Genomic DNA, 18,418 nt, shown 5'->3' with positions numbered 1-18,418 from the left:
GATGACAAAGGGAGTGGCTGGCATTGGTAAAACAGTCTTAACACAGAAGGTCACTCTGGACTGGGCTGAAGGAAAAGCCCACCAGCATGTACACTTCATGTTTCCATTCACGTTCAGAGAGCTGAACCCACTGAAGGGGAAACAATACAGCTTGGTGGAACTTCTTCATCACTTCTCCTTGGAAACCAAACAAGCAGGAATCTGCAGCTACGATGAATTCACAGTTGCGTTCATCTTTGATGGTCTGGATGAGTGTCGACTTCCTCTAGACTTCCACCACAATGAGGTCTAGACTGATGTCACAGAGCCAACCTCAGTGGACGTGCTGCTGACAAACCTAATCAAGGGTCATCTGCTTCCCTCTGCTCTCATCTGGATAACTTCCCGACCTGCAGCAGCCAATCAGATTCCTCCGGAGTGTGTTGACATGGTAACAGAGGTACGGGGGTTCACTGACCCACAGAAGGAGGAGTACTTCAGGAAGAGATTCAGAGATGATGAGAAGCTGGGCAGCAGAATCATCTCGCACATCAAGACATCAAGGAGCCTCCACATCATGTGCCACATCCCAGTCTTCTGTTGGATCACTGCTACAGTTCTGGAGAACATGCTGAGAACAGATGAGAGAAGAGAGCTGCCAAAGACCCTGACTGAGATGTACGAACACTTCGTGGTGTTTAAGTCCATACAGGGGAATAAGAAGTACCATGGGAGAGTTGAGACAGATCCACACTGGAATGAAGAGAGCACTCCGACTCAGATCATTCTGTCTCTGGGAAAACTGGCTTTTGAACAGCTGGAGAAAGGCCACATGATCTTCTATGAAGCAGACCTGACAGAGTGTGGCATTGATGTCAGAGCAGCCTCTGTGTACTCAGGAGTGTTCACACGGATCTTCAGAGAAGAGAGTGGGCTGCACCAGGAGAAGGTGTTCAGCTTTGTCCATCTGAGCATTCAGCAGTTTCTAGCTGCTCTTCATGTCTTTCTCTCATTCATGAACAGTGGTGTCAATCTACTGTCTGAACCAGAGTCAACCTCCTGGTGGTCGAAGCTGGTAAAACACACATCTGCTGTGGACAAGGCCTTACAGAGGGAGAATGGACACCTGGACCTGTTCCTCCGCTTCCTGCTGGGTCTCTCACTGGAGACCAATGAGCTGAATGACCACTCTCTGGTGAAAGAGATCCAACAGTACCTGAGCTCAGGAAGGCTCTCCACTGAAGAACTCTCCCCTGCTCAGTGGTCAGCTCTGGTCTTTGTGTTGCTGACATCAGAAGAGGAGCTGGACGTGTTTGAGCTGAAGAAATACTCTGCTTCAGAGGAGGCTCTTCTGAGGCTGCTGCCAGTGGTCAACGCCTCTAATATATCTCTGTGGGTACATTTATATGTTAATACATTGTATTATCTTAATGCTTTTTATTATTATTACTCTTCTTCTTCTTCTTCTTCTTCTTCTTCTTCTTCTTCTTCTTCTTCTTCTTCTTCTTCTTCTTCTTCTTCTTCTTCTTCTTCTTCTTCTTCTTCTTCTTCTTCTTCTTCTTCTTCTTCTTCTTCTTCTTCTTCTTCTTCTTCTTCTTCTTCTTCTTCTTCTTCTTCTTCTTCTTCTTCTTCTTCTTCTTCTTCTTCTTCTTCTTCTTCTTCTTCTTCTTCTTCTTCTTCTTCTTCTTCTTCTTCTTCTTCTTCTTCTTCTTCTTCTTCTTCTTCTTCTTCTTCTTCTTCTTCTTCTTCTTCTTCTTCTTCTTCTTCTTCTTCTTCTTCTTCTTCTTCTTCTTCTTCTTCTTCTTCTTCTTCTTCTTCTTCTTCTTCTTCTTCTTCTTATGTATTAAGAAATAATACACCACTTTTCAACAATTAATTCTATCTATTGCATATCCAGACTTGGTGACTGTAGCCTCTCAGAGAGATGCTGTGAGGCTCTGGCCCCAGTTCTCAGCTCCAAGTCCTCCAGCCTGAGAGAGCTGGACCTGAGTAACAACGACCTGCAGGATTCTGGTGTGAAGCTGCTCTCTGCTGGACTGGGGAGTCCACACTGTAGACTGCAGACTCTCAGGTCCGTTTAAACTGTTCTATTCCATGTTGATCTTATATGATTATTTTATATGGAACATTTATGCTGTTCTCTCTGGTCTGTGTTCTTCCTCGTCATATTTGTAGCCATATTCTATTATATTCTCTACTGTTCTATTATTCTTCTTCAGGTTGAAGCAAAACAGCCTCACAGTGAAATGCTGTAAGGCGTTATCATCAGCTCTCAGCTCCAAGTCCTCCAGCCTGAGAGAGCTGGACCTGAGTAACAACGGCCTGCAGGATTCAGGAGTGAAGCTGCTCTCTGCTGGACTGGGGAGTCCACACTGTAGACTGCAGACTCTCAGGTTAGTGTTCCTGGACCAGTTCAACAGACAACCATTTAAAACATCTTTTAAAAACATCAGATTAAAAAGAAATATGTACATTTGGTGTGTTGGTTGAATAATTAGTACCTGTGTATCTGAATGTGTGTGTGTAGACTGTCAGGCTGTCTGGTCACAGAGGAAGGCTGTGCTTCTCTGGTCTCAGCTCTGAGCTCCAACCCCTCCCACCTGAGAGAGCTGGATCTGAGCTACAATCACACAGGAGACTCGGCAGTGAAGGTGCTCTCTGCCGGTCTGGAGGATCCACACTGGAGACTGGAGATTCTCAGGTAGGATGTGGTACTTTTTAAAAACATTTAAAAACATCAGATGAATAGGAAATATGTACATTTGGTGTGTTGGTTAAATACTAGTACCTTTGTGTCTCTGTGGTTTTAACTTATGTGTGTGTATAGGCAGGGCTCGAAAAAAAACTTTTTTACTCTGTAGCACTGGTGCTCCCAACTTCAAAAAGTTTGGAGCACCAGCAAAGATTTAGGACCACCCACCAAAATGTAAGGAGCACCAACAATATATATGTAATAGATTTTTTGTATTGATAAAAACGACAATATAACTACTGTAATGCAGTAAAACAGTGGAAGTAGCCTTAAACTATAGTATAGTGTAGACATAGTAGTGTAGCCTGTAGTGTAGCCTGTAGTGTAGACTAGGCATGTGCCGGTATGACATCTTGAGGGTACGATAACCTTTGGCGAAAATACCACGGTTTCACAGTATATCACGGTATTCGGTACATAACATTTTCTTTTTTAAACAAAACATCTTTTATTACAGTGCACAAACACGCACATCAGCTTCTCTGTAAGTGTTATTTAAGAATGTGTGAAGACTGTCTGTATTACACACAGAGGGAACTGTCTGACCACTTTCAAACTAAGTACAGAATAAAAAATACTTCAAAATAAACGTTCATGAATATGGAGGCTACATGTCAAAAGGGCAATACGTTTTGTTAAATGTAATCTACTTGCACAGGTGTGTTATATAGCCTAGTACTATTCTTACTGGATTAAACATACATTTAAACAATTCATCTTTTGTGGTGGCTCAACATAATTCACACACGGAACTATGTGTTGGGAATAAGGGTTCCGCACGGACCATATTGTTTGTTTATGTTCCTGTCGGGCAAACTTGTGTTGACGTTGAGTTGATGTTTATTACATGTTTAGCATTGTCTATCCTATATTATCCTTCGGCACTACACTTTCATGATTATGAATATGTAGCGGAACGTAGGCCAATCTCGCTAATGTTATTCGACCTAAATCAATTGGCAACATATCACCGTACTACTAGCTAGCTGGCTAACGTCAAAACGTTACGTTATTTATACTTGACATTGGCTATTTATGGGTGGAATATTCCGATTCTAGTTCACTAGATCAGTCACATTAAACTTTCTTTTTGTATAGCTTACTAGATATTAGGGCTGGGCGATATGGCCTAAAAATAAAATCCCTTATTATTATTTTTTTAAATCAGATTTACGATTTTAATAGATTTTTTTCTCTTGAGAGCAAAAAAAAAGCTTGTTTTTATTTAACACAAAAAAAGTATCAAACCAAGATGAATGTCCCTATTGGGATTGAAGTGCAAACCTAATTATCACCAATCTTCACTTTAACCTTTTACTCTTGATCAAACAAAGATGAGTGTCCCTATTGGGATTAATAGTTCAATAACCTGCTTTTTCACCAAACTTCACTTAAAGGGGAACTATTTTACTATTTCTTTCACTATTTGGGCACTTTTACACAATTCCTGTGAGTCTATGGAACACCTCTGTAATATATATATATTTTTTATTCATTGTTTTGTATTTCTAATCAAGTCCTCAAAAACAGCATTTTTCTACCTCAAGATCTCGAGCCGTTTTGAGCCTGGGCAGCAGAACTGTGTGCAGCTAATCTTGTACCTCTCCATTATCATGCAGCGGTGTCTTTCTGACATCACAAATCATCACATTTTCAAATGACTCAGTTCAGTGAGGGTGAATATTGTGAGAGGAGAATTGGAAGAATGCGCCAATATGAGAATTTTGAGACATAGATCATATTAATATAAGTTCACATAGCTAGGAAACAATGCTAAACACTCAAAAAGGCCATTTATAAGATAGTTCCCCTTTAAAACAAATAAAAGGTGCCTCTTGATCATCAAACAAGAATGAATTTCCCTATTGGGATTAATAAAGTGCAAATCTAACTTTCACCAAACATCACTTTTTCTAAAATAAAAGTTGATTTATTTTTTTGGTTTTTCAAAATCGTCCCAAATCATTAATTCGAATTATCGATAATATCGATTAATCACCCAGCCCTACTAGATATGTAGCTAACGAAGCTGTAGCTAACGTTACTTTCTGGGCAAACCACTCTGCGAAGGGCTAATGCTAATTAGCCTAGTTAACGCGTTAGCTCTCTGTCTCTGTGGAGTGCCACGAAAGGGAGTGATTGAAGGCTTGGTTAGAATGGTCACCGTCAACTGAGTGTAGAAACTAGCGAATGTACAGAGAAAGGGACGTTTGGGGATGGGGTGAGGAGGTCGCACCAGAAGAATTATTTGCACTCGCACAAATCCTCCCAATTATATTTTGAGGTCGCACAGATTCAATTTCGGGAGCATTATGTGCCCAAAACCTTCGCACTTTCGAGCCCTGATATATGTGAGTGTGTATAATATATATATATTAGAGGTGGGCATAGATTAATTTTTTAATCTAGATTAATCTATCTGCAATCCTGGATTTAATCTAGATTAATCTAGATTAAAATGTCTAAAAAAAAAGAAAAAAAACCTGCCGAAGGCATTCAAAATATGTGTGTTCTACCCAAATAATGACCAGAAGTAAGTCCTTACTTTTTCTTTCCTCCTTATGTTTCTCAGGCCAGGTGGCCCATTACACCATGAGCCCATCTCCCGTTTCCAAAATGCATTACAGACTGTTTGAAAAAGCTGTTTTGCTATGATAATTGGTAATGAAATATCAAAATAATGTTCAATAAGATGTACTTGTGTTTAATAAGTTGTTTTATTCAGAAGTTAACACAAATACATAATATTACCAGTACAGTACAGTATCTAGCACACTCTCAGGAGCAAAACAGAAAGAATCATTTCAAACTTGAACTATGTGACATGGCTTGAATCAACTGCTCCAGTGGAGTTGCTCAGTGGCCAATGGTGTCAACTGTGGTTGTACTGGGCAGCTCCCAGGTGTGAATGGAAAAGAACATCTGTGCTCAGCGAACCTACCCTGGGTAAATAAAGGTAGAAAAAAAAATGTAAAAAAAAAAAAAAAACATTTTTTTTTTTTTTTTTTTTTTAGATTAATGCGTTAATTATATTATCGCGCGATACTATTATAGCGTTAACGCCGCACGTTAACGCCGTTAACGGCCCAGCTCTAATATATATATATATTAGTGCTGTCAATCGATTAAAATATTTAACTCGATTAATCGCATGATTGTCCATAGTTAACTCGCAAATTAATCGCATTTTTTATTTTAATTTTTTTACCTTAAACTGATCTTTTTCAAGTTCCAAGTTTTAATACTCTTATCAACATGCGAGTCAACAAATGCTTGCTTTATGCAGCCATTTAACACAAAAGGATGACCCTCATGCATTGCAAATTTGCATCAAATTCAAAACAGAGTGATGCACAAAATAACTTAAAAGAAAATAATAATTTAAAACAATGAATAAAGTGTGCATGAAATAATAGGGGAAAGAAAACGTTAGGAACTTGTTACATTCACCCACACAAGGGCTGATTAATCACACATCCCCCTCTCTCTCACACACACTCTCCCAGCTCTCTTTCTCTCGTGCCCCTTCCTCATCTCTCTCACCCCCCTCTCTCTCTATATCTCACACACACACACACACACACACACACACACTCACACACGCACACGCACACACACACACACACTTCAGAAACAAACATAGTATCAATGAGCGCATCAATAATACACCTGAGTGAAGTCTAGTAAAAAAAAATTATAATAATTATTATTATTTTTAGTTAATCTTGAGTTAAAAAAAATAGTGGCATTAATAGAATCGGGCGATAACGCGTTAATATCGCGTTAACTTTGACAGCCTTAATATTATGTGTGTGTGTAGGCTGTCAGGCTACTGCCAGTGGTCAAAGCCTCTAATATATCTCTGTGGGTACATTTATATCTTAATACATTGTATTCTCTTAATGCTTTTTATTATTATTATATATTAAGAAATAATATACCACCTTTCAATATAATTAATTGTATCTCTATTGCATATCCAGACTTGGTGACTGTAACCTCTCAGAGAGATTCTGTGAAGCTCTGGCCTCAGTTCTCGGCTCCAAGTCCTCCAGCCTGAGAGAGCTGGACCTGAGTAACAACCACCTGCAGGATCCAGGAGTGAAGCTGCTCTCTGCTGGACTGGGGAGTCCACACTGTAGACTGCAGACTCTCAGGTCAGTTTAAACTGTTTTATTCCATGTTGATCTTATATGATTATATTATATGGAAGATTTATGCTGTTCTCTCTGGTCTGTGTTCTTCCTCGTCATATTCAAGTCAAGTCAAGAGTTTTATTTGTCACGGCATACAAGTATACAGTGAAATGCGGGGGGGTCTTGCCGGGGGTCTTGCCCGCAACGATTGTGCAATAATACAATAATAAGAATCCAATAGGATGAGAATGTGACATTTGTGCAATAATACAAGTAATAAGAATAAAGACATATCAGGTATATGTACATGAGTTTTATAAAAGCATGGTAAGACATGCTAGGTCTGGTGCGCATGTGCTGTGACACCAATGGCGGACATACACGGCTCGCTCTGTAAGTACAACTCGTTTTGTAACAATGATTTAAACTGTTTATTAGCAACTCCGAGCTTTCAGACCCCAGCGCCTCGCTGTGTTAAACCCATATTGTACGCTGGGTATCTTTGAAATTCATATCTGATATATTTTTGACCCACCCCCAGCTCAGAGGCAGCGCTTGGTACTTAATATGAGCCTGGTAGCGGCATAGCTGAGAGTGACTGCGGTTACAAAAGCCCCTGGCTTGCAGATCGCAGTCACGTAAGGGGCTAGTTTTTAAAGTGACCTTTGGGCTGTCTTAAATACTTCGAAGCTTCGTTCGATGGGCATGGGATTCGAATATGAAAATAAAATTTGATTATTTAAAAAAAAACAAAAAAAAAATTTTTTTGTGTGCAAAATCAACTCTGCCTCTCTTTGTTAACTACAACAAGCAATGCTGTTTGTTATTTAAGATGAGGTCGAACTCTGCACTGACAGATTTGTGTTCATTGTGCTGCTTTTATAAAGCCTCAAATGACGGCTTACAATATTTCATGAAAGCAAAGTGTTTTGTTTGTCTAAGATTTAAAAAGGTTTAAACTTTACAGCACTGACAAAGTTGAACAAAGTGCTGTACAAGTCCCACAACATATATATTTTTTTTTAATTTTTTTATTTTGAAGCTTCGAATTAAAATCGAATCTCGGCCCCGAAGCTTCGAATTCCAAAAAAAAATCCTTTCATTGTGTAAAGTGACCATGAGTGTGAGCGTGTGCAGCATGTGTGTGTGTGTGTGTGTTCATGTTAAAGTGACTGCTAGTGTGTGAGCGTATACAGTGTGTGTGTGTTGTGTGTGTGCTCATGTGTGCTTGTGTGTGGAGAGTTCAGTGTTCAAGACTCTGATGGCCTGGGGGAAGAAGCTGAGCCGAAGTCTCTCTGTCCTAGTTGCTGGTGTTCGCAGGCGTTTGCCTGACCGCAGCAGCTTGAACAGGCTGTTGTTGGGGTGGTGAGGGTCTTTCATTATTCTGCAGGCTCTGGATTTGCACCTCTTGTTATATAAGACCTGCAGGGGTGGTAGTGCAATACCCGTAGTACGCTCAGCTGAGCGTACCACTCTCTGTAGGGCCTTCTTGTCCTGTGCCGTGCTGTTTCCATACCAGGCAGTGATGTTTCCAGTCAAGATACTCTCTACAGCTCCCGAGTAGAAGGACTGGAGTATCTTCCCCGATACTCTGAACTTCCTTAACTGTCTTAGGTGGTAGAGGCGCTGCTTCGCCATCTTTACGACTGAGTCTGTGTGTTGTCCATGTCAGATCCTCTGAGATGTGGACCCCCAGGTACTTGAAGCTGCTCACCCTGTCCACGGTAGCCCCGTTTATCCTCGGTGGTGTGTGTGTCCCCCTGCTGTGTTCTCCTAAAATCCACGATAAGCTCCTTGGTTTTACCAATGTTCAGGAGCAGGCTGTTGTCCTGGCACCAGCGTTCCAGTACCAGCCCCACCACCACTGTGTCGTCCACAAACTTCACTATGGAGTTGGAGCTGAACTTGGCCACACAATCATGTGTGTATAGTAGGGGTGTAACGGTACACAAAAACCACGGTACGGTACGTAATTATGTACCTCGGTTTTGAAGTCACGGTTCGGTACGGGTTTTCAGTACAGTGGGGGAAAGTTTGGCTTTCCATGTTCCACTCAGGGGTGATGTAGTGTGCAGTAACTAATTGTACTTGTAGGGCTGTCAATGAATATTCTATATTGAAATTAATAATCGACTTGTAAATTTCTTTTTAAATAATAATAATTATATTAGATTGTGAAAAAAACAGCCCCCGGTGGGGGGTCGTTAGTGGTTAACATACCGTTGTATTCGTTCGGTACACTACACAGCCGTTCGGTACGGTATGGTATAAACTGAAACTTCGGTTCGGTACGGATACGCATACCTTTACACCCCTAGTGTATAGTGAATACAGCAGGGGGCTCAGGCATAAAAGAAAATATTGTTTGTTTCCTGTTGGTTGTCAGTTAAGGCCATGGGTAGGTAGGGAATTTATTTAATGAAATTTTATTTTATTCGTTCCCACGGCGACTATGGATAGGGAATTTCTTTATTTAATTAAAATGTTCACAACAACATGGATGCATGTACTCTGCCAGCATGTTTAATATCCATAATACTAAAGGTTTGACTAAGATTTCTATGAAACTTTATTATTATTTTTTATTTATATATATATTTTTTTAAAACATAAAATATATTGGGTCGCACCTAAATCGGCAGGGTCGGTCGGCAACCGGAAACAAACCATTATTTTTGTTAGGCCTCAGGACACCTACGGTATTCTTGTTTTTTTATTGACCTACTGTGTTACTGTGTTTTTCTTTCTTCTTGACTTGTTTAAAGAAGACGTGTCTCTGTTAAGCACTTTGAGCTGCACTCTGTGTATGAAAGGTGCTATATAAATGAAGATTATTATTATTATAAGAACACTCCCATTAGCGCCACACCCCCGTGAGCACGCCCACCACCTAAAGTGACAGTACAACTAATAATGCAACATAAATATAATACTGAATGAGAATACTCAGACCTCCATTACGGCGCCTACAGGGACTATGGTGTTGAACGCTGAGCTATAGTCAATGAACAACAGTCTCACATAGCCCCCCTTCTGACAGTCTAGGTGAGAGAGGGTGCTGTGCAGTACTTGGGAGACCACAGTCTCCCGTTTGGCCTGTATGCAAATTGCATAGGGTCCATATCGCTGGGGAGGGAGGCACAAATGTAATCCTTGACCAGCCTCTCAAAACATTTCATGGCCACAGAGGTGAGTGCCACTGGTCTGTAGTCATTAAGACCTGTTGGGGAGGATTTCTTTGGTACCGGGATTATAGTAGACACCTTGAAACAGGCAGGGACCACGGATTCCGCCAGGGATAGATTAAATATGGTGGTGAACACTGGGGCTAGCTGGTTAGCACAGGACTTAAGTATACGTCCTGTTATCCCATCTGGGCCAGCTGCCTTTCTGGTGTTCACCCGCATAAATGCTCTTCTCACACTGTGTTCCGTCAATGAGAGTGCCCCCGCCCCCCCCCGCGGATGCCCCCCCCCCTCCACGACGGCCGGCGCGTCAGTGGCATCGTTAGCCAGTGAGCTAGCGTCGCTACTGTCTGCACCAAACCGAGCGTAAAAAGAGTTGAGCTGGTCCGCGAGAGAGGCGTCGGCACTCCCCATTGAGGGGGCACTGACTTTGTAGTAGTTATCGTCCGTAGCCCTCGCCATAAGCCTCTTGTGTCATTCTGTGCCATTTGTGCCTCCATCTTGTCAGCGTATGACCTCTTAGCAAGCTTTACAACCTTGCGCAGAGTATAGACTGTAGCCTTATACTACTCCATGTTTCCTGACTCTCTGCCCAGGTTGTAAGCAGTGGTGCGAGTTTTCAGAGCCGCTCGGATAGTACTGTCAACCCACGGTTTCTGGTTTGGGAAAACCTGCACCTTCTTTGTGGGGACAATATTATCAGCTAGTGTTGCTATAAAGCTAACAACAGCATCCGCTGGAGCTAGACTGAAACATACCCCAGTCGACGTCATGAAGTGCGTCCTGTAGCGCTGCCTCTGATTTGTCGGACCACATCTTTACCTCACGTGACACGACAGCGTCACGTGATCTCTGCCTGTAAGCAGGAATGAGCAAGATGGAGTCGTGATCCGATGTGCTTGTGGCTCCCGCTAATGGCGGAGCCGGTATTGCCTTGTACCCGGCTCTGAACAGGGTGTAGCAATGATCCAGCGTATTTCCTCCCCTGGTGGAGCAAGCGATGTGCTGAAAAAAGGTTGGCATCACTTTCTTCGCCTGATTGAAATCGCCGGCTACTATCATGGCTGCGTCCGGATGTTTGATCTGGTGGATGTTGAGATGCCCCTGTAGCTCCGCCAGGGCCCTGGAGGTATTCTCTTGAGGAGGGATGTACACTAGCGTCATGATAATGGCGGTAAATTCTCGGGGGAGATGAAACTGTCGACATTGAATGGACAGATGTTCCAGGTCCGGGGAGCATGAACTGGAGAGTATCTTAATCTCCTTTGGGCTTACCCAGCCGCTGTTTGTGAGGAGACAGACACCCCCTCCAGAGCTCTTACCAGAGGCTACTGTACGATCCGCTCGGAAGACGGAGAAGGAGTCCGAAGGAGAGTCGCTGGTTTCAGCCATGTCTCTGTGAAGCACATGATGTTACAGTCTCTCACCTCTCGCTGGAATCGAACCCTTGCCCGAAGATCGTCCATCTTATTTTCCAGTGAACGTACATTTGCCAGTAAAATGGATAGATTCGCCGGTCGGTAAGCAGAACTTTTTAGCCTAATTCTGATTCCGCTCCTCCTTCCCCTGTGTTTCTTCCTTGTCCCACCGCCGCCTTTGTCCCCTTCTTTGCCTTTGTCCCGCCTGATCTCCGATGGCCAATCTTGGCATAAAGTGTCGCTAAACTCCTCTTTCAGTCCGGAGTTTAGGTCCATAAGTGACTGGCGGTCGTATGACGTCCCCGCCAGTGTAGTTTTCATAAAAAAGGTATTAAAAATAAACATAAAGTATGCACAATCTTCGCGGAGCAAAACAGACGGCGACTGACCTGGGTCGCGCCATCTCAGTATTTGTAGCCATTAGGAGTGGGACGGTATAGAGCTGCCGTGGTATTGATGTTTTCCTTACCGCACAAATTTGCGAAATATTTCCTACAGCTGCGGTTATTACACACAAAAAAAAAGTTTTAATGCATTTTATATATTTTTTTGTAGTCTACTCTTTATAGCATATAGCCTGCCTCTAGTCTAAATGTCTATCTTTAGAGGATGAATATTGTTTGGGATTCGGCAAGCACGCATTCGTTATTGAAAGTGAAACACGTATTCGAAGTCTCCCCTCTGGTCATGCGCCGTTCACTCTGTGTAGCGGGCAGGGGTGGTAGCGGCGCGCCCGGCGGTTACCCCCCCGACCCTTTCTTCTTCTTCTTATTATTATAACGTTACTACTTATGATTACAAAGGCATTTGTTTTGTGGTATTAACGTTATATAGTTACACGTTCAATAACATCAGCGTATTTACCGGACCATAGCAAGGCAAGCATTACTCAATTCATATCTCAGTTCCTTTCTTTGCTCAGAGCGTGCCGAGTTGTGCCCATTCTGCGGTCTGTTAATAAAGTTTTCAATCAGACAAGTGTATAGAACGAAGGGCTTTTATTATAACATTCGTTGCAGTAAAATCATTATGCCTCGTTTAGTACTCCTGAGGAGTGACGGTAATCCACTCCGGCGGGAGCTAACGTATTAGCCGTGTTGTGAGCTCTGATCAATGGCTGACATTCAGGAAGTAAAAACCTAATACGCGCTTGCCGATTGGTGGTAACACACTGCAGGACGCTCCAACGTGTGACGCGTCTCTCTTCTGACCAATCAGTGGTCTGCAGTGTTTCACGTGACTTTTCTGGTACCTAATAGGGTCGCTTGGAACCTCGACAGAGGAGTAGGGTATATCTGCAGAGCCGCAAGCCCAACGAGAGCAGGGTACTTTATTATTATTATAAAAAACAGCGGTGATGCGGTATTCAGCCTAACTCTGCGGTGGGCGTGATGTAACAGCGATACCGCGGTAATGCGGTAATCGCGGCAGCTCTAGGACGGTACGCATTCGAACCGTGTACCGTACGGTACGACCCCCACGGTTCGGGGCGTCTGTGTATCGTACGGTTCAGATGACGCGCAAATAAAAAAAATCATTTGGCGGAGCCGGGAGAGGTGAGCGCTGGCTGCAGGCAGCAGCACTGCAGCCAGGTGCTAGTCAGTTTGTGTAAAAATGGCAAGCACAATATAAATCAATCTTCATTACGACTTTAAAAACATAGCCATTAACATTACATAGGCCTACACACATCTTGCCGCGTCTCTACATTTCGTAGCTCCATTTCTGCAGACCCCTCTCTGATTGATTGAACTCCATTTCTGCAGACCCCTTTCTGATTGGTTGAGCGAAGCCCCTCTCTGATTGGTTTAGCTCGTCGCGCTGTAAAAGGCGGATGTAATGTTATCATATCAAGACGCTAAAAAGAAATGTACTTCCAGATTCGCGTATAACGTTATTTCGCGTGACTTCGCGGTTTATTCATAACGTTATGCACATTTCACAACACAGCCAGCTGTCAGAAACTGTACATTGTAACGTTATAGGTTTATTCACATAACGTTATTTCACGCGACGCGTTCAACTTGTTTACACTCCGCACTTACTGTAACTGTACCATGACGCACTCCCCACTTAACCCAGTTAATGCCTTAACTAGACAGTTACAATGTAACATTTAGATTAACCCAGTTAATGCTTTAGACAGTTACAATGTAACATTTAGATTAACACAGTTAATGCCTAACTAGACAGTTACAATATAACATTTAGATTAACACAGTTAATGCCTAACTAGACAGTTACAATATAACATTTAGATTAATTAACCCAGTTAATGCCTTAAGAGAGAGAGGCTGGTGGTCAAGTCAAGTCAAGAGTTTTATTTGTCACAAGTTGTTTATTTGCATACAAGTTTACAATGAAATGCGGGTGGTCTTGCCCGCAACGATGTGCATAATACAATAGTAATAACATATAACATTGTGCAATAAAACAAGTAAACAGATTAGGGCATATCGGTATATGTACATAAGTTATTTAGGTCCTGTCAATAGAACGACATTGTGCAATAAAACAAGTAAACAAAGTAGGCATATCGGTATATATATTGAGGTGTCAGCACCTAAAGGTACGCCTTGCCAATGGACATCCCACGTGTTGAGCAACCTAATTGTTGTATTTATAATGCATGTATAAATACATTGACTATTGGCCATGACAATGAACACAATTTTGAAAAAACAAGTCTCCACCTTCAATGCCGTCAGCTCCCATAAATGTGGTCTGGTTGCTCAGCTCTGGAGTGACCTGTGACCCACCGGATACACCCATCACATGAGGGTTCAGAGGCTCCAGGACCTGTGACCCACTGGATACACCCATCACATGAGGGTTCAGAGGCTCCAGGAAACTGTCATGGATGTAGTCATCTAGGATAGAATATCCAGCTAAAGTCAGCATGTACAGTAATAATTCATTGATAATATTTAGGGTTTGTTTCGTAGCCATGGATTAGACCAAGTCCAGGATCAGATAGTTAATTGAATGGACCAACTCTAGATAGTACTGTCATGTCTTAGACCATGTCTGTAACCGGCCCATGTGTTAATATCCGTATACGTACATACACAGTATACCGGTACACTCTACAGACTAGAGTAATTGTATTCCTTCTCTTACTTACTTCCTGTGGCAATATACAACAGTTTTGCCTTCATGCTGGGGGTAACTGGCAGAAAAGTGCAGCTGTTCCCAGGGAACACCTTCATAACACCAGCTTGATGTTTACAAGGTGCCCCTGAGCTGCCCACACTTAGAAGAAGCAATGTACAGTCCCCCCCACCCACCCAACCTCCTCCAATGTACAGTTTCTACGTCAAATGTATAACCTCTCTTTTCTGGACTCTTTTTGTATCACAAACAGTACTGTATTTGTAAATCTGGTATGTCATAAATGTCTAGATGTAGCAGTACTGTCTATCTGTCTACCTGTATGTCATATGTTATCATGAATTGAAAATGGGGGACCCTGATGTAAACAAGACGATGAATTGAAAATGTCTAGGCCTACCACAAGTTCAAAATCTGGTATGTCATAAATGTCTAGATGTAGCAGTACTGTCTATCTGTCTACCTGTATGTCATATATGTTATCATGAATTGAAAATGGGGGACCCTGATGTAAACAAGACGATGAATTGAAAATGTCTAGGCCTACCACAAGTTCAGGGTACGCATCCAGATTAGATTCACATGGCGGAGTACAGGGAAAACGCTCATCATTGCTGACGCGTCTTGTAAGATTTGCTGCCATATTAATGTATTATACATTCAATATATACTTCAATATATCGAACATAACGTAACATTATATTTGCGGCATTACATTTGCGGCATCTTTTTCTTTTCTTGGCGCGAGCACCTCGATAACCTTACGCGTACCTTAGAGAGGGGCTTCGCTCAACCAATCAGAGAGGGGCTTCGCTCAACCAATCAGAGAGGGGTCTGCAGAAATGGAGCTACGAAATGTAGAGACGCCATCTTGCCATAGCGTTAGCAGTTTGTACAACACAAGGCACGTTTTAACTATGGTAGCACTAGCCCCAGTATAGTCAAGTTAGACCGCGCTCACAAGTTCTCACACTGGGTGCTGTAATCCCATAAAGTTCAGTATATCAAAGCAGGGTAGCCGGACCAGCACTCACAGGTTCAATGTTTTTTAATGGCAGCCTGAATAAAAAGCAGACATGTTTCGGTCAATGTCCTTCTTCAGTGGTATGGCTAGCACTGGAAATACATTCAAGGAGATGGTTAAATACACCTGGCAGGTAATTGACATGGCAGGAAATGACATCACAACGCAGGTGTGCCTGTGCAATATGACCAAATGACCTATCACTAGCCCCAGCTAATACAGTCAACGAAATGTTACCGTAGCTACTAGCTAGCAGAGGAGGGAATGAGAGTCGGGGTGTTTAAAGACAATGATAGGCGTTTATTCAACATCCAAGAAGGCTAACATACAACTGTGTTTTACTAACTCCAACCGGGACTATTGCCGCTTTCGTGCTGCTTGTTGATGTTATGATCTCCTCCTAATGTTACCGGAGCTGAAGGTGCCACACGCTAAAATGTCCATAGATGGTTCCAACTCACCGAATTACGTAATCCACCACAGTTGCACTCAATATTTAAATAATGTTAGTCTAAATAAATGTAGACAGATAATGTACGTATTTTAAAAATAGAATGAACAGAGTGAATGAATGAAAAACTTTATTTAACAGATTGCAGAATGGGTACAATACAGTACGGCTCAATACATACAATTGTTAAGGGGATGCAGACCTGAGAAAGACGTTTGTCTTGTTTCCATCAGGGTCCCCCATTTTCAATTCATATAGACATTTATGACATACACAACATACATGACATTTATGGCATAGGGACATATGGGTATTTAGTACTGATACGTTTGTGACATAAACGGTATTCAAATATACAGTACTGTAACCCCTAGATCCTGACAGAGTATATACATATGATGGGGAGGGGACTGTACATTAGGAGGGGGTGGGTGGGTGGGAGAGAAATATACATACGGTGGGGAGGGAATATATACATGCGGTGGGGAGGAGACTGTCTATTAGGAGGTGGTGGGGGTTTTGGGCATTTACGGTGGCCAGTTTCGAATTGCAGCCTCCCGTAGGTGCTCTTTAAGAGCGGTTTTGAATGTGGGCAGGGATTCACATTCCTTTACAGCTTTGGGTAGGGCGTTCCACATTGTTGTGGCATAATTGCTAAACGTGTTTAGACCCTTGTTTGAGCCAAATCTGGGTTTCACATGATTTGTTGAGCTTCCTCTGGTGTAGTGGTTGTGGTATTCACTGACCTTTGGGAAGTATTTTGACATGTACATGGGCACCCCGGTCGTATAGTGTATCTTGTAGACCAGGCCCATTGCACGTTGCTGTACTCTGTCGTCTACTCTAAGCCATCCTAGGTTGTCAAAGTGGGCAGGGGTGAGGTGGGTTCTGGGGTTCAGGTCAAGTAGTAGTCTGACCAGTTTGTTTTGTGATGTTTGTAATTTTGTTTTAAGCGCCTTTGAGGTGCTTTGGTACCATGAGGTGCACGCATAGTCATAGTACCCTTGAATGAGTGCTCCTGCCAGAGTCTTCAGGGTATTCTTGTTTACCAGAGAGGAGATCCGGTACAAGAATCTAGTTCGTTGGTTGACTTTTTTTTATTACATTGGATGCCATTTTGTCACAGGAAAGATTTGCCTCTAGGATGGAACCCAGGTAGGTAATTTCGTCTTTCCTTGTGACAATATTGTCACCCACTGTAACTGAGAAGCCGTCGGTCTTGCTGAGTTTGTTATTTGAACCGAAGAGAATGGACTCTGTTTTGCCCATGTGTAATGATAGTTTGTTATCAGCGAGCCATGAGCAGTGTTGTTTTTAAACAGTACAGTGTGTGTGTGTGTGTTAGTTTTAGGGCTGTCCCCGACTAAGGATTTGGATGGTCGACTAGGATTGGCCAAAATTTGCCGTTAGTCGACTATTGGTCGACAAAAAAAAAAGTATAATATTTTTTTAATTTAGCTTTTTTTTTTTTTTTTTTTTTATACCATTTGGGCTGTGGGGGGTGCTTAAAGCCTGAAGGAGTCGACTGAAGGCTTCTTGTCATCTGCAAAAGCATGCAATTGGTCCACTGATGGATACATCTTGATATTTGTCTAGTATAGTGTGTTCATTAGATGGGTGAAATCCTCTTTCAGTGCCTCTGTGCCTGTTTTCATAGGCATTTAGCCTCTGGTATGCGTGCCATTAGCGTTAGCCACGCTTCTAGGCCTCTTTTCTTTTGAAAAAAAAAGGATAAAAATAATATAAATTTTCTTTCTTTAATTTTTTTATTATATTCGACTAAGAGGTTAGCCAGTTGACTACGGCCCCTTTCGACCGATTAGTCGACTAATCGATTAATAGGGGTCAGCCCTAGTTACCGTAATTCCTCTAATAGTAACCCCGGCTTGTATTTGTTTCAACTGTAGCGGGTACCAGGCTTGTATTAGGAGGAGGCCTGTATAAGAGGGAGGCCTATATTTCAAATTTTCAAACGGATCATAATGAATAAATCAACATTTTGTGTCAGTTTGAACCCAGTAAAATGTACTGGGTTCATTTATTGAAACCAAGTACTGTATGAAATAGTAAACAGTGCAATTACAGGTGGTCACTGGTCATTTCAACGTTTTCAAAGTGAAATCAAGTAACTAGTTCAGTATGCAGCTCAGTATATTAGTAACCCGGCTTGTATTAGGAGGCCGGCTTATAATTGCTTAGCTCAAGAGCGCACCCGGCCATTAATAGAGACCTGGGCCCTCATTCATCAATAGTGTGCGTAGAACATTTCTATTTCCACACGTAAGCACGGAATGTAGAACTAGTGTACGCACAGGGAAGTCGGGATTCATCACACGGTGCGTACGCAGGCTCTATGCCCCTC

At 42.3% G+C, this 18,418-nt stretch overlaps 1 protein-coding gene across 1 annotated transcript in view; it reads left to right on the top strand.

Moving 5' to 3' along the window:
• Positions 1-412: 412 nt before the first annotated feature.
• Positions 413-18,418, top strand: part of LOC311228194 (uncharacterized protein) — a gene marked incomplete at its 3' end in the record, with an annotated part of 37,365 nt that continues 19,359 nt past the window's right edge. The window contains exons 1-5 of the mRNA XM_084314105.1: positions 413-1,371; positions 1,877-2,050; positions 2,199-2,372; positions 2,507-2,680; positions 6,715-6,888. Of these exons, the coding sequence (XP_084170231.1) occupies positions 428-1,371; positions 1,877-2,050; positions 2,199-2,372; positions 2,507-2,680; positions 6,715-6,888 (1,640 nt within the window). The 5' untranslated portion in view covers positions 413-427. The remainder of the gene's footprint in view (positions 1,372-1,876; positions 2,051-2,198; positions 2,373-2,506; positions 2,681-6,714; positions 6,889-18,418) is intronic.

The sequence above is a fragment of the Notolepis coatsorum genome, assembly GCF_963971535.1.
Source record: "Notolepis coatsorum genome assembly, chromosome: 5".
Taxonomy (NCBI): domain Eukaryota; kingdom Metazoa; phylum Chordata; class Actinopteri; order Aulopiformes; family Paralepididae; genus Notolepis; species Notolepis coatsorum.
Note: the sequence above shows the minus strand (reverse complement) of the source record. Positions and strands in the feature narration are given on the sequence as shown.